General features: G+C 40.3%; 1 protein-coding gene across 1 annotated transcript; it reads left to right on the top strand.

Annotated features, from left to right (window-relative positions):
- Window positions 1-5,239: 5,239 nt before the first annotated feature.
- On the top strand, window positions 5,240-6,166 carry LOC114455261 (olfactory receptor 6N2-like). Its single transcript, XM_028436380.1, has one exon. It carries the CDS (start codon window positions 5,240-5,242, stop codon window positions 6,164-6,166), a length of 927 nt encoding a protein of 308 aa, XP_028292181.1.
- The last annotated feature ends 14,003 nt before the right edge of the window (window positions 6,167-20,169 follow it).

The raw sequence follows: 20,169 nt of genomic DNA on the forward strand, positions 1-20,169 counted from the left end.
CATGGTGGTACCGTTAGTTCCACAATGAAAAGCGTCTTCTGAGAGGTTGACCACAAGACCAGGTCTGGCCTGAGGTTAGTTGTAATGATCTCAGGTGGAAAGGTTACATAGTGTTCATAAGTCCAATAGCAGAGGGGAAAAAAAATTTCTTTTGGCAGGAGGTTCTGGTCCGGATAAACTGGATAAACCGGATAAAGACTTTATGCGGCCTGCGGAATGATAAAACTGACGGGTCATCTTGTCTTCTTTCCTGAACCAACAGGACTATATACCCACAGAAGGGCCTGGAACAATTGCAATAACACAACATTCATGGATATTGGCAGTTGGGCAGGGCCCCACTAACCGCAAACGAACAAGCAAGTGCACACAAGCACATCAAACCGGGCACTGCCACCCCACAACAACTCCCCCCCACCACAGAGGCTACACCCCGACACAAGACCTTCCCTAGCTACTTAGGGCGGAGCCTGGGTGACATCATCACATAGCTTACAAAGCTATGTGATGATGACATCCTTTGATGTTTTAGCTCCTGTTATCCACAGAAACAGTACTTTCATTCTATTCAGAACTCAGTGGAGAGAGTCAGAGACAAGATACATTTAAAAGCATCAAGCAATCAACACCCAATGATGGAAGAATTTGAAGATGGCGCTGCCCCCCCCTCTGTGGATCTGGTTCAATGTATCACCTGTAAAAGAACATTCCTTCCCGACATCTGGAAGAAACATACCAATTTCTGCCTAATGTCAAAGGCTAAAAAGAAATACGTTTTCGACTCCCGCAGTCAGAGAACCAGAGGAACTGAATTCTCTGTCCTGGAACCAACCCAACCAAAAGCCGAACCTCCCAAAAAGCCATCCAATTGGCGCAAGAACCACAAAGATTTAATTTCTTCAGTTCGAGCAGCAAAGATTCTCACTACAGCCATGAAGGATGGAACATCGCTGCCTCCACCCCCACCTCACCCCTATGTTGCAGACAGACACATTAAGATCTGCAACAACGGCACTGCCCCCCTCCCTTTGGATCTGGTTCAAGAAATACGAAGATTTCATGGCCTCACGAGCCCACCATCAGGAGCAAGTACTTGTGTGAAACCAGGTACCTGGTGCAGTCAACCAAGTTTTTCTGCAAATATGGGATGAGGAGGATTTGCATGTGACACAACCTCAGGAGAACGACATTGACACACTCCGGTTGGGAAGAGATCCATCTTTTTTTCATGTGCAGGTGGAAACCAAGGATAAGAACAGATGTCCTAAATAGGACATAAGACATCTTATGACCCCCATCCTGGATTTGCTACCAAGTCTATGAGCTGCATGCAGAGTTTTAATGAAGAAATGGGGTCAAAGTGTCAAACTTTACCTGTGGTGTTTTTAAATGACTTGTATTCCAGATCATTCAAATAATAAACAGATTAAAATCCCACAAAGACCCTTTTAATAATCACTAGCACTAACATTTTTTTACCACTATTGACTTTTCTCTTCATGAAGGCTGAAAAGTGTAACTAAATTTATTCAGGACGTTGTTCCTTTAAGAAAGTGTGTAAACAGCTCCTTGCTGCGTAGAGCCTTATCCTGGATTTTCACTGGATGTGTATCTGCACCGAAACTGCTCCGCTGCGTAACTTCAGCGCAATCTGCAGTCCATCAATCCCCACTGCCTCCGGTTTTGCTGAGCATCTGTTGCAGCAAGGATTCATAAGATCTCGCTAATTCACGTGTAATTGTGCGATACATATATGTGATTTAAACATGCAATATTTATATGTAAAATATGATTTTAAAAGTGCGCACGGTGGCTTAGTGGTTAGCACGTCCGCCTCACAGCAAGAAGGTCCTGGGTTCAAGCCCTGGGGTGGACTTGGGTCCTTTCTGTGTGGAGTTTGCATGTTCTTCCCGTGCTGCGCGGGTTTTCTCCGGGTACTCCGGCTTCCTCCCACAATCCAAAAACATAACCGTAAGGTTGATTGGAGTCTCTAAATTGCCCATAGGAGTGAATCAGAGAGTGAATGGTTGTCTGTGTCTGTGTTGCCCTGTGATGGACTGGCGCTCTGTCCAGGGTGTACCCCCGCCCAGCGCCCTATGAGAGCCGGAGATTGGCACCGGCAGACCCCCGCGACCTTGTTAAACGGGAATAAGCGGGTATGAAAATGGATGGATGGATGGATTTTAAAAGTGCTCGGATTGGTATCGAGTCCGAATATGTGCTTGGTCTTTGGGTAAAGTCCAAATTGCGCCTGCTAAAGCCCAAAGGCACTATTTTTGGGCTGAAAAAAAGTCTTCATTTTTTTTTAAATGTGGTATCAGCAGACTTGTTTTATTCCCCTTGTCTGAGTATGTGCTTGGTTTTCGGATAGAGTTCGAAATGGGCCCGATGGAGGTCCTGGAAGGACGATGTTTTCCTCCTCGAACGTGTATCAATCCCAGATACAGTTGTGCATCCTTGGTGGGTGGCTCCCGGACCTGCTGCCTTGCCGCTGCTGCCTTTTGCATCCACATCCCAGCCTGATCATATCCCACCCGCAAGCGTTGATCCGTAACTTTGGGATAAAAATTGGCTCTAAGGGCTGGGGTGCAAAGCGGGTCTGAGCTCGGGACTTCAGAGACTGTTGATTTTTGCGACAGTGCTGTGGCCACTAGGGGCGCTTGCGTGAACATTACCGGTCTAGCACCACTAGTGGCCAAAAGTCACACAGTGTGCCTTTGAGCTCTAAAGCGTGTGTCAAACTCAAGGCCCGGGGGCCAAATCAGGCCTTTTAGATCATCTAATGCGGCCCGCAGGAGACAGTAAAAATGACAGAGTAAACATAAATTATTGTGTAAATTTCCAAATAATCCAGTTGTGGATTTCTCAAATTCACCAATTTATTACTCTCCTAGGAGCTTGTAGTTTTGCTTTGTTTATATCACATGAATGCAGTCATTTTTAATTCCAAAAAGTGGACAGAACGCTCAATTTTTCCACAAATCTTGCAATTTCGTACAAAAATTCCTTTGAATTGCACAAAAATTGGTTACAAAATCAAATTGTTCTTTTTCCCACTAAACTAAAATGAGTTTGACAGCCCTGCTCTAAAGTGTCTTTGCGTGTCAAATTTCACGTACACATTGTGACGTAGAACATGTCTTTTTTAACTTGTGATCTTAATGTGTATAAATACAATTTCTGAAATCTAAATCAGGTTCATATTAACGAGTCATTCATGTTTGATCTTTTCAGTAAGCTTTGAGTTTGAAATTCGAGAGATGAGATTTCTAATATTGTTTCAATGAGGGAGTGATGTGAAGGTATTTTTTTAGCCTTTTCAAGGATAGAATATTTTATGCATAACAAAGAGGGTTGACTTTGGTTTCAGGAATTTGTCTTAGTTATGAAGAGAATATATTTTGTTAAAAAAAAAAACAGAAGATGAAGAAGAACTTTCAGACCTAACACAGGAAAACTACTTATGTTAAAGGTAGGGTAGGCGATTTCCTCCAGATACACTTTTTAGGTTTTTGGTTGAAATTGTCTTCATGTCCTGACAGAAATTAAGATCTTATGTGCTCTGAAAAGGGACTAAGAAAATCTGTCAATTGTAGCAGATGTAAATCTGTAATAACTTTGACCAATGGAAAAAAACGAACCATTTTTTTTTTTAACCAATCACGTCTCCCTGCTCGTTCTCGACCCCTCGCATGCACAAGCTCACGCTGAAAGCACGTCACTGCTGACAGAGTTAAAACAGAGTTTTTGGTCAGGTTTTTTAACATATATAATGGTCAAGTTTATTGTTTACTTACTGCTGAATGAGACATGAGACAACAACGTTTCTACACAATACCAGCGATGAGCTGAGCTCCTCTTCTGCAGCAGCTGTGCGCGTGCATGTGAATGAGACGGAGCATAGAGAGGAGGGGCAAGGGGGGTAAAGGCGGAGCCATCAGGGAGGCTACATTCAAAATCATACTAGCTTTTGAAAATCGCCTACCCTACCTTTAAACTTACCCTCTAAAATATATGTTCTATTACAATCAGGTAAATTAAGTCAACAATAACCTTGAGTACTTTTTGAGTATGCCGAGTTCAGGCCAAATATCATCTGCTTTGGAAATTAAAATAGGCTGTTGCTATTGGTCCGGATCTGAACCTCAGACAATCCTGACTCTTGTTCCAGCACTTCCTGTACGCATGCGTCCGCGTGCGCAGTAGGCCGAATGTCGGTAGTTCTGTTGCTGCCGGACCCATGTCCCAAACCTAACCCAGCAAATACCCTAAAATGTTTCTTTTTTTCCCGTATATTTATTTTTAAAGGTGGAATTTGCCATGTTAAGTACGTTAAAATAAAAAAAAAAAAATAAAAAAAAATAAAAAAAGGCAGTGACGGAACTGCGCATGCGCACAGGAAGTGCCAGAACAATAGTCAGAATTGTCTGAGGTCCAGGTCTGGAACTATAGACACTTTGATTAAAATATGGTGATATGGCTAGCATAACATTTTAGAAATGCTTCCATTTAGTTTACCAAAATGAAAAGCTACATTTATTGAAATGTAGGTCCTGAGATGGTAGAGAAGCTAAGCTAAGCTAACTCTGACCTTATTAAAAAGCTAAAGCTAAACTAAAAGACAGAGGAATACACCTGGAAGAAAATAAATACTTGAATTTGACCTGAGGTGAGCCAACTGTCAGTCAAACTTAAACCTAACTTTTTAAATTCATCAACAGGTTCCACTTTGTTCATTTCTTGGTATGTTAGCTCTGAGACGGAACAGCTTCCTTTGACAAAAAAAATCCATCAAAGAGCCAGAAATGTTCTACTTGCATCATTGTTCTGTTTGATAAATTTCTCTGAGTGTGTATTAGTGTGTATTATGTGGGCAATAAAATACATCATGACAATCAAAGAGGAGAAGGGGTTAACTTAGAGGTCGAAACAGATTTGTCATTTTTTTTTAAATGTGTAATGAGAGTTTAATGAGTTCCGTAGAGAATGAAGCGACCTGATAAAAACAAGTTTGCACAAACTCCGAACAGCCTTACGTCATCTGATTAGGGTCGAAGGCGTCCTACATCATTGTTTTGTATCATTCGGACATGGATCTGCACCAAGTGCAATTTGAGGTCAGCTGTTTATCACCAAGAATGCTTTTATGGTATTATTTTTTACATGTCATGCATCTTTCAACTTTGTAAGTCATGCATTTTTCTGATCTGTTTGGATTTCACTCCTTTTTCACACAGCAATGAATCCTGAACTAAATACAACATACATTACTCTTGATGGACTCCTGGCAGTGCAAAAATACAGATATGTTTATTTTTTCCCTTTACTGACTGTGTACATTTTAATCCTCTGCTGCAATCTTATTATTGTCTTTCTTATTTGTAGACACAAAAGCCTTCATGAGCCCATGTATGTCTTTATTGCTGCTCTGCTACTGAACGCTGCTTTTTTCAGCACCAATATTTACCCAAAGTTGCTGAGTGATATTTTGTCTGAAAAGCAGCTCATATCGTACTCAGCTTGCCTCTTTCAGTATTTTCTATTCTATTCTTTAGCTGGTTCAGAGTACCTGTTGCTGTCAGCTATGGCCTACGACAGGTACGTCTCTATATGTAGACCTCTACATTACCCAACAATCATGAGGAAATCCACTGTGTGTGTTTTACTCTGCTTGGCTTGGATTGTGCCTGCTTGCCTGGTTGGAGTAACAACAACACTGAGTTCTAAAATGAAAATCTGTAAATGGGTTTTGAATGCCATTTTTTGTAACAATTCTCATTATAATCTACACTGCGAGAGTTCTGATGCACGGATTATTTTGGTTATTTTTGGAATGGTGATGATTGCTCTTTTCCCTGTGTTCTTCATACTTTTCACATACACCAGGATACTCATAATATCTTATCGAAGCTGCAGAGAAGTCAGGAAAAAAGCTGCACACACATGTTTACCCCACCTGCTAGTGTTGGTCAGTTTCTCTCTTCTGTGCACATATGATGTCGTTATAGTTCGACTCGGGACTGACCTTTCAAAGCTTGTACGGTTGTTGATGACTTTTCAAGCCATTTTGTATCATCCCCTCTTTAACCCAATAGTGTACGGGTTGAAGATGAAAGAAATATCCAAACACTTGAAAAGGTTGTTCTGCCAAGCCAAAGTCATTTAATGCATTTAAAACCTTTGTATTGCAGTATGTTTGGTGGCAATAATCAACTCTAGATGCACTGATTGTTGGGATGTATTGAAACAGTTATTGTGTCTATATGAGGTTAGGGTCTTTTTTACATGAGGTTTTATTTCAATCCTTTTTCTTGTTGAAGAGTGTCACCTTTACACGAAAGCTCCAGTTATTTGCTATTGCATTTGTCATTAAAATTGTACAACATTAAGATGTGCTTATATTTACCATTTTGTTAAAACATATTCATATTTTGTGTTTATTAATGCCAAAGTCAGATAGATCTGCTCATCTTTTTTTTTTTTTTTTTTACAGTCATGGCTTTTTGTGTGTAACTGTAATGGAAATGTAATTTTTGAGTTTCTATTAAATGGAAAACCTTGAACACCAGCATGTACACATTGTTGATATTCAATGTTCTTTCTTGAATGCACATGAGCTCATCCACAACCTAAATTCTCTGGTAGAATTTCAGCAATACATTTTCTTTTTGCACTAAATTCTATGTAAGATGCTGTCCATAATTTACCAAATGTACTCTTTATGAAATAAACAAGCTACACACTTTACAACCTCTTTGAAATGAAACATCTCAGCCCTACACTACGAAGCTGGATCTACAGATCCAGGCTGTTGTTTGTTCACGGGTTTGACCAAACCAAACATTTACACTCCCAGAGCCGCTATACAAAGACGTTAACTTTAGCCTGGGGTTTCCAACCTGGATCAGTGAGATGATAAAGGAGAAACCATGCAGAGCAGCCTACTTCACCATCAACAAACAGACAAATATTCTTAAAGAATATGAAAAATTAAACTCCATAATCTGTTGTCACAGCTAAAGCCAAAAAAGAAGGATCACTGACAGAAAATTGCTGACTCTATTAATACATAAACTTGTAACATTATACAATAATAATGCATTTGACAATAAATGGACAGCACTCTGATTAGTCAGATTTACTTTAATACTAAACAGATAATTCCACACCTTGATGACATGAGTAGTTGATGGTTACATTAATCCATATTTCAGCAGTTTGAAGTCAAGTGTATTTAAAGATTTTAAGCATTGTACATTATATACAAGTATGAACATATATGCATAGACATTATATACATCAATGGTCCCCAATCCTGGTCCTGAATGGCCACTATCCATCATGTTTTAGATGTTTCCCTCTTCCAACACACCTGATTCAAATGAATAACTCATCATCAAGCTCTGCAGAAGCCTGATAATGATCCTGGTCATTTCAATCAGATGTGTTTGAAGAGGGAAACATCTAAAACATGCTGGATGCCCTTGAGGACCAGGATTAAGGACCTCTGATATACGTTGACGCTGCATCGCCTGCTGCAGCATTAGCAGGGTGTGGAAAACTGGGAGCAGGGAACAAAACCTGCAGGACACGAGGAGGTTGACATAAGACATGTAAGACAATGATCTAGCAATCACACTGTGTCCAAGAACTCAGCTAAATAGTGAGGGAAGCTTGATTGGGAATGGGCCACACCTGGGTGGAAAACATGAAGTCAGAACCCAAACACACTGACATCACCGGGAGGTGGAGACATGAGCAGGAATACCTGGAAACACAAAGACAAGAGTAAACACAGGAGATACTCGAAAATCAGAATAAACTAAGACTCGGAATAACTTAAAGAACCACAAGGGCTAAACACAAAGAAAACTAAACAGAACCTGACAGGGTGACCATTTTGGAACAGTGGCAATTTCTCCTACAGTACATTACATCTATAGAGGAATGATGTGCTTACACTAGATAGATAGATAGATAGATAGATAGATAGATAGATAGATAGATAGATACACTTAAATAAAACAAAAGGAACCCTGAAAACGTTCAAATGTGGTCAGGTTTTTATTGATAACATTGCATTTGACAATTATTATTATTCTATAGATGTACTACTACTGTATCATTGTTGTTATTGCTTTTCTTATAATAATCATTATATTCTCATATTATTGTATTGTTATTTTTAATAATATTTTAAATTATAGTTACTGGTATCCTCATTGTATCATTATTATTGTTATTGCTATTATTATTATTATTATTATTATTATTATTATTATTATTATTATTATTATTATAACCATTACTATTAGTATTATTACTGTCACTAATAATATTATGTCCCTATCATCATCATCTTTATTATTATTGTAGCCAAAGAACTGAAACGTTCAAGGAACAAGAACATAAACAATCAAACTATCTACAAGAGTATTTAGTATTTGACTCCCTGTCTCAGCTGAACAGTTTGCCCTGTCCTGTCAAGGTCATCTGTGTTGAAATGCTCACTGCAAAGCATGGACCTCTCAGTTGCCACAAAACCTTCCCGTTTCACTGCCCGTTCCCATTGTCTCCTTAAACCACTGTCTTTGGGAAACTTTAAACATGTGAGCAATGTAGCCAGAGATAAAGAATTGTCAACAACAAAAATAATCCCATCATTAATTAGGCCTATTATTAGCTTTATTAGATAGCTCAAATACGTTCTTCATGTCTTTTTATTACTATAGACTTATTTTGGTTCATTTGGACATTAAATTCAAGAGTAGATGTTGCTCTCTACCTTTTGTAGCTTTACAGCACATGTGTCAAACTCCAGTCTTCGAGGGCCGGATTCCTGAGACTTTTAGATGTGTCCCTACTCAAACACTCCTTGTGGAGACCAATGTGTTGTGATCAAGCTCTGCAGAAGCATGATAACGAGCCATTCATTTGATTCACGTGTGTTGGAGCAGGGACACATCTAAAAATCTGAGGAATCCAGCCCTCGAGGACTGGAGTTCGACACCCCTGCTTTACAGTTTGGGTGAAAAAGTAGTCGGTGGGGGTCGCGGCGCGTGCTGTGGGGCAGTTGGATTCGTTGGGCCCGCTGGTGTGGGCGTGCCACACGTCCCGGCTGTAAATCTGTAAAGCTAAAAAAGGCACCAAAAAACCAAAGAACCAAAAAAAGTCTATAGCTCTAATAGATGCTGGATTCTTTCTAACCCATCAGTTACTGCATTAAGTCTGTTTTTTTCTGTGAAACAGGTTGTTGCTCGGAACCCTAGATTCATAACATCAATGGTTCTGTCTGTCCTGTCTGCGTTTATTTCACTATAGCTATAATAATCTGCTAACAATATATTATTTCTTACATGTCCATGCACCGCTGCCTCCACCAGCACCGTTTTAAGATGGCTGCGCTGTAGACGTGTCCCTCTACAGTCGATGTGGCGTCTACGTATATAACGTCTATGCATATATGTACTAGGGGTTGAACAACTTCATAATTTAAAAAGTCGACTTTATGTGCATACTAGTTGAGTCGACGTCAAAGGGTCGATGATGTCACCAAGAGCCGAAGTCGATGCTCACGGGGTGGCGGCCAAGTGGCAGCCGAGTGCTTTGGTGGAGGAAGCCGAAGCTACCGTAAAAAGAGCGCAAACAAAGTCCAAACACCCGGCTCTGAGGAAGCTTTGGGGCTTAACAGTCACCGTAGACTCACGGTAGGCGAAGCAGGACTGTTCCTGGGTTTACTTAGCTTCTATAGCATGTTCCGTGTCCCAGGGGCTGGCGGTCTTCCTTCTTCTCCCGCTAACAGAGCCTCTGTCCTGCGTTAGCATTGTTACGGCAAATTTGCGGTTGACCTCATTTGGAGACATGATTTATTGCTCTGGTTGAGTGATGGAGTCCAGGTGAGGCATAGATGATTTTATAAAAAAGGTTTATTATAAAACTAAGTAAAAAAGGACAAAATTAGTGACCGCCCGGCCAGGCGATCTGATGACAGAGTGAGACACAGTTCTAACTCAACACGTATATTCCCCCTCCGTCCCCCTCCCTCCTCCCCCCAGGAGATAAAGAGTACAGGGTGGAGATGATAGGAGAGAGTGAAAAGAGACAGTTTCTTCTTTGGGTCAAAACAACCAGTTCTGGTATCTGCTGGTTGTCATGGGAGTGGAGGTGTGTGCGTTTGTGTTTGTGTGTGTGAATGGATGTGTATGGGGTGTGTATGTGTGACTATGTGAGTGTGTGTAGGCATGTGACTGTGTGATGCCTCTGTGTCTGAGGGATAAAATGTGTTTTGGGAAGCTGACCTCGAGAAGAGAGCAGAAAACATGAGACAGCAGAAATGAAAAGTCTCAACTTAAAGCCTTAAAAAGAATAAGCTCTATGAGTAAATATGTTAATAAACATTAACTAACAATTTTGGCCCTGACAATCCACCCTTTTTGGACAAAGTCCAACACATAAAAAGGCAAAATTAGTTAGTGAAAATGTTTAACCTTAGCACAGCCTAAAACACATAAATCTTACTCAAAAAAGTTAGTGGGATTGTAGCTCAGCCTCTCGTGGTCTGTAGGACAAACGATACTGACACCGTCATAACACTATGGATATATGCATTGTTTTCCAGGGGACACAGGCATCCCCAAGGTTGGAGCAAAAACACACATGGTAAAAATATCAGCACAGCACGGCAACAAAAACATATGTAGGTGTCATCAGTAAGCAGGAAGAAAGGAGGAAAAGGCAAAGAACCCCATAAACACATAATGAATATTACGTGAGACAAGGTCATATGCACAATAAAATCTTCACAGATATATCAAGAAAAATGTGGAAATAAACCTTAAAAAACTTCATCATTATTATCAATGGCATGAATCATCAAAAATCATCCTTTATTACATCTAGATAAGCAAAAATCATCATTTGCATCAAGGACATCACTCGTCTTCATTGACTGAGTTCAGTGGTGACTGGGGTCACCAATAGTTAGAAGAATAGTGGAACCATGGTTAGAATCACCGCACTTGATTGGCGGCATCATGAGTGAAGAACCTTGAGTGTTTTCCTCAATCACAGCAGAAGGGTTTATGACTGTATTCCTGCAGCGAGGTATGAGGTTGTCCACCCTCCACCTAGCTATAAGCCTTTGGTGTGGCTTATAAACAAAGCAAAGGAAGAACAAAATCCCACGTCGGCGGGGAACTCAGGGCTTGGTCTAGGCTCTTGTTCTGGAGCGTTTTTTTTTTTTTTTTTTTTTTTCAACAGTGTGTGTGTCTCGTGAAAAAGAAAACCAGCTCCTGTTATCCCATAAGGCAAAGGAACGCTTCTCTCTGCACCGCACCTGAGAAGTCAGCTTAGACGGTGTAGTTGTTATTACGCCATCTCACTCAGTGGCCTTGTCGGTTCCCCCTTCGTTGTTCGGTCAGCCTCCGTCTCAGCATCAGCTGGTGTCAGCAATCATCTGCTTGGATCCATGTCGCCCGCTCCGCGACCTTCACTGTGTGGGTCGTCAGTTGAATTCGGAAAGTGTCGGTCCACCTTCGGTCGTTCATTTCCGGTCAGCGTTGTAGATGATCGGTTGTTGTCTGAGGAAGGGTAGTCTCCACACACCTGGCAACCTCTCTTGGGATCGGTTGGTACCTGAACAGAAGAAAAGAGGGGGGGGGGGGGGGGGGGGGGGGGGGGGGGAAACAAAACAAAACAAAACAAAACAAAACAAAATAAAATAAAATAAAATAAAATAAAATAAAATGGTCAGAGGTCAGGATCTGAGAGCTTTTCAGATCCTAAAAGGTGCTGCTGCACAATCACACAATGATTAGGTGTGGGTTAGTGAGCTTTTAGCCATGCTAGCTCAATGTTATCTGTAGCCCATTCACACGTGAGTGGGAAAATATGAGGCTGAAAGAAAGGCAGGAAGTATTAATTCGATTTTCCTTTCCTGGAGCAAGGAGAAGCATAGCTGGAGTTGCAGTGATTCTCAAACTGTGGTACGTCTACTACCTGGTGAGAAGCAACAATTTGAGAACCACTGTTTACAAGGACATGCCATTCAGACGGAGAAGGACATGCAAGTCAGACGGAGAAGTGCGGAGCGTGACTGCATGTCTTCTCAAGATGAATACATACAATTGGGAGACATGGAGATGTGAGAAAGCTAAATAAGTTTAACCAAATAAATAAATAATGTTATTTATTTATTTAAATTGTTTGTTTTATTTTTCTTTGCTATCTCTTATTTATGAAGGAGAAATCTTATTTATTTATTTATTCTGAATAATGTTAACACTCCACACCTAATTACATAGCCTAATTCTTTTATAGAGCTGAATTTGTCAGTTCATTTATTTCATTATTTTCCCTCATAATTATTATTTGAGATGTAATTTACTTAACTTTGAAGGTCAATTGGTCGCAAAAGTGTCTCCTATTCTGTGTCTGAACCAGAGTTAAGCAAGATTATTGGCCCTTTAAGGTTAGACAGAATTAAAGTTAAGTTGAGTCGAACAATCATATTGTCTTTTGCTCTCTGTGTTTATCCCATTCGTAGGAGTGACGAGCCCTAGCACGGTTTGGAGAGCTTCCTTAAATGCTTGGAAGTTACTTAACTTTAAACTATCTCTTATATCAATCAATTATCAAGAATTTCAGGAGGACCCTTTTTTAAATCTCAGGCGACCCAGATTGGGCCACCAACCCAATGTTGAGAACAGTTAATTTTACTCTTAAAAGTGTCTAAACCCAGTGAAGGTGTTTTATGGTCTTGCACGCTAAGTGCTGGTGGAACAAGAAGAAAATGGTTGGAGGGTTTTGAGGTATATTTTCCTATGATAAAATATAAATCAAAAATCAGAGGGACGTTGGCCCTCATCCTTCCCCTTTTTTTTTTTTTTTTTTTTTTTTACATAAGAATACATTTGGATTCTTAAAACCATATGATAAATATCATTGGAAAATCACTTATCTGATCATTTTGGCTGTGTCTCCGTTTTCCTCCCTCTTGTGTCCGCCTGTCTTTGTGCCCTCCAGCCTCCTCGACCTCCTCCTCCTCAGCCATAAAGGTCAAAGCCAGGGTCAACTGTACGCTCCCTTTGGAAATTTGAAGATCTGTCCCCACTTTCGCAGTTGGATTGGAAGTCTCTGTAGTCTCTGGAATAGATATTATGTTAGAACATCCACAATATGTCATACTGTCACGTGTCTATTTCAATCTATTTCCCCTTTGCTTCCCAGTTATAGTTATGGACAATACTTCCCTTTAATTCTCATCCTTCATCGTAAGAAGCAGTGACCAGGCATGACGGCTGAAGGAGGCAGGATCGGAGTCGAAAAGGCGGTGGCATTTTCTATTTGGAAACACTCAGAAACAGAAAGAGAGGAAAACATTAAGACTTAAATGAATAATTTAAAATATCCCTTTTCTTTAGTTGGATTTGATTCGTCTCCTTTGAGTATACAGCCAGCGACATGTATATTGAAAAAAACAACACAATAACAACAACAAAGACGAAGACATAGACAAGTGTACACAACAACGAGTATACACATACAACAACAAAAACATGGACACTAAACATGAACAGTAAGGTCAGTCAAGGTCAAAGCCAGTCATTCCACTGAAAGTGGTATTATATATTAAAAATGTCATTTGGTGTTTTTAAACACCCAGGAAAAAATAACCTTTAAAACCTGGTAAACTTTTTAGAAGGCCCAAGGCCTAAAACCATAATTCTATTAACAAGCAGCAGTGAGATCTGAACACCCCACTACATAATTGGCAAAAACGGGGAGAAAATCTAGTGCATCAAAACCCAGGAGGAAAGGAAGGTGAAACAGAGGAACATGTGTAGTCAAACAGCCATTCATCGGTCAATCACTCAATGACACGTCCACGGCACATTCGCACTCACAACGCGGTTCTCTCAGGCATACGTAACGTGTCATCATTCAGTCATTCATGCACCGCACACGTTCATGCCTCAATTTTCACATCCATGCATTCACAAGGTTTTGCTGCATAGTGTCTAAGTAGAATATGGGCCTCATCTAACCCACCAGCGGCGATAGCCAGTCCACCTCCTCTCTTGGGGTCAATGAGCTCTTATTGTCCCCCTTGCTTGGCAACCTTTTAGTGTTAATTAATTGCTTTTCACTGGTATCATCTGATTAATAAGAGGTACGCTCCTTTTTACTTCCGCCTTGGCGGAGTCTTAGATTATTGCCCGTAGTACTGACAGTCTGCTATCTGCTGATCAGGCAGAATTGGCACGGCCGTGCACTAACAACCAAACTCAACCCCGGTCTGCAATCGGGGGAAACTCAACCGCTGTCCGTCTCCGGAAATGTAAAAAAAAATTCTGAATCAGCAGGAAACTCAACTACCGCTCTTGAAAAATAAGAGTTTGGGAATAACTCAACCACCATAAACTCCAGAAGTCTAAGAAAAAACCTCTGAATCAGCAGGAAACTCAACCACCGCTCTTGAAAAATAAGAGTTTGGGAATAACTCAACCTCGGTCCGCAACCTGAGGGAAAACTTGCACAACTGCCAGGACTTTCTGGGCACCCCTAAGATTATTAAACATTGAACGGAGCACGCAACCTCTAATAACCCTCACTCTAAGGGAACGTAGAAATTTGTTCAGAACGGTATTCGGTTACCAAGCATGTATCAAATCAGGTGGACCACTATCCCCCAAAGAGCGCTGTCCCTAGCAAGGTTTATCCTTTTTCTGCACATTAAACCAGGACTTCTTGTTTGAAGAGTAATTGTCTATGTACTCATAGCAACTAATGGGACAGTTTTCTCAGGAAAAATTTGGTACCCCCCCTGCTGTCGAGTAGCTTTGGGCCGGCAAGACAGTCCGACGCGGTAAGGGGGAGGCGCGCATAATGAAAACGATGAATGTTGAACTAGGCTGTCTGTCGCAAGCAGCTTCAAAAGGGTAAGGTACAGATTGTTTACGAGGGTATCGGTCAAAAATGTCAAAATGTAAACTTGGTTGAGGCTGCAGTCCTCAATCTCTGTCTCAATTTTCCTGAAATTGCGTAAAAACAAAAGAGTAAAAGAAGAATCGTTCAGAAATAACAAAGGAGAAAAAACATGTGAGCTCAAAAAATCATGGCCAATAAAAGAATAAAAAAAATAAAACTTCAGCTCCAAAAGCTGAGGCAACAGAGGGCTCTTTCTTCACCGGATGTAACCATATCTTGCATTGTGGGGGGGGGGTCTCCCCTCAACAAGAAAATAAAAGGAAAGAAAAGCAAACAAAAACAAACTATCAGTAACACTATTTTCTTCCCTTTTGTTTGTTCTTTTCTCATAAAGGCAAAAGCAGTGTAAATAAATGAGCAACATAATGAATAAAAGCAAAGATAAATGATGGGCACACATGGTCTCATGTGGCAAACAGAAGGGTTCTGTGTGAAGTTATGGTGGTCCTGTGTTTCAGCTCATAGTTATGAACGTGAGTGTGTCACTGTATGTCTGGTCTGTCTGCGTGTGAGAGAATAAATGAAAACAAAATAATCTATTGCACCCAGAAAATAGAGGGGTTAGTATTGTCCTATCGAAGGAGAAGCTTGTTGGCTATTTGCTAGTTGTCCCCCTCCATGCCAAAGTTCAAGGCTAAGGTGATATAGCACTACCACCAAAGGCTGTGGTGGACTTCTTTTGGCTTGGTATCCTCGTGGCTTTTGAAACAGTGTCTTTTTTGGTGAAGATGTTCCAGCAGACGTGTGATCAGTCTGCAGTTGCTGCCCATCATTTAGGCAGTAATTGTAGCATTTAACCCGCAACTCATTGGTGGGGGAGTGTCCAACCAACTCCGACGCCCAAAGGTTCTCAGTCTTTGATGATAGGGCAGGATGTGTTAATCCCAGCATTGGCATGCGGCCCATTCATAGACGATGAAGAGTCGACTTGGGACTGAGCGAGTTATTTTGTTGCAGCATTGCTTTGCTGAATGGGAGAGTTGAGTCCTTTGATAGTCCATTTCCTTCTGAAGCTTGGTCCTTTGAATGATGTTGACATTTCATTAGCATAAGAGTTGAAGGTGATTTCATTCATTAAGAGCTTTCAATGAAGATGTCGTTTCTTCAGGGACGACCGCAAAGCCAACCGAAACTAACAATAAAATAATAAAAAAATTATAATGATGATAACAGTAATATTAAAATAAAATAAAATGAAATACTGTATTCATCTGTGTGTGTGTTTGAGTGTGTGTTGCTCATGGTCATTTTAGAGTGAACCCCAGATATATCAAACATGAAATCAAATAAAATTCAAAATAAAAATAAAAATAGTGTCTGTTGTAATGTCTGTAGGCCAATGGGGGCGCTACCTATCTGTGTGTGTGTGTGTGTGTGTGTGTGTGTGTGTGTGTGTGTGTGTGTGTGTGTGTGTGTGTGTGTGTGTGTGTGTGTGTGTGTGTGTCTCCCTCTCTCTGTGTGTGTGGGTGTGGCTCTCTCTCTGTGTGTGTGTGTGTGTGCCACACGTCAGCTGAGAGAAAGAAAACCAAAAAAAAAAAAACCCAAGGCACACTGAAATACAGCAGCCGACTCTCTCCAAAATGAAAGCATTAAAACCAAACAACCAAAGGGAGAAATCTGATTCCATTCACACGTTTAAACAAAAAAATAAAAACAAAGATAAAAAAGAAGTTAAACTCACGAAAGCATGATCTGAGTTCACATCATACCAAGATTGTATATGCGTATGCATATATTATTTGTTTATTGGATTCTTCATCTTTTTTGATTCTTATTATTAGTGTTTTACTCCCTGTAGTCTTCACTACACTTTAGGTTAGGGTTGGGGTTTTAATCTATTTTGATATCGGTACAGAGGTGAACTCAGTACATGGCACCGTGGTGTTTTGGAAACTTTGGTTGCCTGTCTATCTTATGGTCAGGACCTCACAGGCTGTCCATGGAGGTGCCTGAACAAAACCAAAGTAAATAATGACCAGCCGTATTTGATGCCTAAACAAAAATATCCGAGCCCGAAGAAAATAGAGGGAACTTATAATATTAAAAAGCAAAGAACTTCAACCATTTGACCCTTTCTCATGGCAGTTTCTTTCACTGCGTCAAAAACACAGAACAGCTGAAGGAGGAGATAACCTCCAGAATGATGAAAATCAATACAGTGCTCGACTGGTTGCCTTTCTATCAACACAGAGCGAATATATATATGTAAATGAAAATTTATATATATATAAAAAAAGGCAGCTTTACCTTAATAGTCCGAATTGGTGTTTGAGGTTCAACCGATGGTTCGTGATCCAGTCTCTGTCCGAGGGGCAGACCACCGTGAGGCAGCCTTGGGGTTTTAAGTGCGTCCACTCTCCGGTGCTGGTCCACGGCGGAAGCCCCACAGAGCAGAAGATGGATCCTGTTCGTGATCGCCAATTGTTATGGCAAATTTGCGGTTGCCCTCATTTGGAGACTTGATTTATTGCTCTGGTTGAGTGATGGAGTCCAGTCGAGGCATTGATGATTTTATAAAAAAGGTTTATTATAAAACTAAGTAAAAAAGGAGTACAAAGATGGACAAAAATAGTGACCGCCCGGCCAGGCGATCCGATGACAGAGTGAAACACAGTTCTAACTCAACACGTATATTCCCCCTCTGTCCCCCTCCCTCCTCCCCCAGGACATAAAGAGTACAGGGTGGAGGTGATAGGAGAGAGTGAAAAGAGACAGTTTCTTCTTTGGGTCAAAACAACCAGTTCTGGTATCTGCTGGTTGTCATGGGAGTGGAGATGTGTGCGTTTATGTGTTTGTGTGTGTGAATGGATGTGTATGGGGTGTGTATGTGTGACTATGTGAGTGTGTGTAAGCATGTGAGTGCGCACACAGAGGGTGCCCGTGTGTCGACCTTGTGAGATTGTTTTGGGAAGACATCATGTGCTTTAGAAGAGATGGCCTGACCCAGGGCTGGAAGCAAAGTTGAAGGCATGAAAAATAAGGCAATAGAAAGTTACAACCCAAGGCTTAAGGATTAAAATATATGAGTAAATATATTATTAAGCATAACTAATAATTTTGCCACAACAGACAGAACGCTCAATTTTTCCACAAATCTTGCAATTTCGTACAAAAATTCCTTTGAATTACACAAAAATTGGTTACAAAATCAAGAACATTTGAAATGAACATCCAGCAGGGACTTATAAAAAAACTAGGGCACAAATTATGTTCAAATTGTTCTTTTTCCCACTAAACTAAAATGAGTTTGACAGCCCTGCTCTAAAGTGTCTTTGCGTGTCAAATTTCACGTACACATTGTGACGTAGAACATGTCTTTTTTAACTTGTGATCTTAATGTGTATAAATACAATTTCTGAAATCTAAATCAGGTTCATATTAACGAGTCATTCATGTTTGATCTTTTCAGTAAGCTTTGAGTTTGAAATTCGAGAGATGAGATTTCTAATATTGTTTCAATGAGGGAGTGATGTGAAGGTATTTTTTTAGCCTTTTCAAGGATAGAATATTTTATGCATAACAAAGAGGGTTGACTTTGGTTTCAGGAATTTGTCTTAGTTATGAAGAGAATATATTTTGTTAAAAAAAAAAAAAAAAGAAGAAGAAGAAGAACTTTCAGACCTAACGCAGGAAAACTACTTATGTTAAAGGTAGGGTAGGCGATTTCCTCCAGATACACTTTTTAGGTTTTTGGTTGAAATTGTCTTCATGTCCTGACAGAAATTAAGATCTTATGTGCTCTGAAAAGGGACTAAGAAAATCTGTCAATTGTAGCAGATGTAAATCTGTAATAACTTTGACCAATGGAAAAAAACGAACCATTTTTTTTTTAACCAATCACGTCTCCCTGCTCGTTCTCGACCCCTCGCATGCACAAGCTCACGCTGAAAGCACGTCACCGCTGACAGAGTTAAAACAGAGTTTTTGGTCAGGTTTTTTAACATATATAATGGTAAAGTTTATTGTTTACTTACGGCTGAATGAGACATGAGACAACAACGTTTCTACACAATACCAGCGATGAGCTGAGCTCCTCTTCTGCAGCAGCTGTGCGCGTGAATGTGAATGAGACGGAGCATAGAGAGGAGGGGCAAGGGGGGTAAAGGCGGAGCCATCAGGGAGGCTACATTCAAAATCATACTAGCTTTTGAAAATCGCCTACCCTACCTTTAAACTTACCCTCTAAAATATATGTTCTATTACAATCAGGTAAATTAAGGCAACAATAACCTTGAGTACTTTTTGAGTATGCCGAGTTCAGGCCAAATATCATCTGCTTTGGAAATTAAAATAGGCTGTTGCTATTGGTCCAGATCTGAACCTCAGACAATCCTGACTCTTGTTCCAGCACTTCCTGTACCGAATGTCGGTAGTTCTGTTGCTGCCGGACCCGTGTCCCAAACCTAACCCAGCAAATACCCTAAAATGTTTCTTTTTTTCTCGTATATTTATTTTTAAAGGTGGAATTTGCCATGTTAAGTATGTTAAAATGAAAAAAAAAGGCAGTGACGGAACTGCGCATGCGCACAGGAAGTGCCAGAACAATAGTCAGGATTGTCTGAGGTCCAGGTCTGGAACTATAGACACTTTGATTAAAATATGGTGATATGGCGAGCATAACATTCTAGAAATGCTCGCCTAACTTTTTAAATTCATCAACAGGTTCCACTTTGTTAATTTCTTGGTATGTTAGATCTGAGACAGAACAGCTTCCTTTGACAAAAAAAATCCATCAAAGAGCCAGAAATGTTCTACTTGCATCATTGTTCTGTTTGATAAATTTCTCTGAGTGTGTATTAGTGTGTATTATGTGGGCAATAAAATACATCATGACAATCAAAGAGGAGAAGGGGTTAACTTAGAGGTCGAAACAGATTTGTCACTTTATTTTGAAATGTGTAATGAGAGTTTAATGAGTTCCATAGAGAATGAAGCGACCTGATAAAAACAAGTTTGCACAAACTCCGAACAGCCTTACATCATCTGATGAGGGTCGAAGGCGTCCTACATTATTGTTTTGTATCATTCGGACATGGATCTGCACCAAGTGCAATTTGAGGTCAGCTGTTTATCACCAAGAATGCTTTTATGGTATTATTTTTTACGTGTCATGCATCTTTCAACTTTGTAAGTCATGCATTTTTCTGATCTGTTTGGATTTCACTCCTTTTTCACACAGCA

Source organism: Gouania willdenowi, chromosome 21 (assembly GCF_900634775.1).
Source record: "Gouania willdenowi chromosome 21, fGouWil2.1, whole genome shotgun sequence".
Classification (NCBI taxonomy): Eukaryota; Metazoa; Chordata; class Actinopteri; order Blenniiformes; family Gobiesocidae; genus Gouania; species Gouania willdenowi.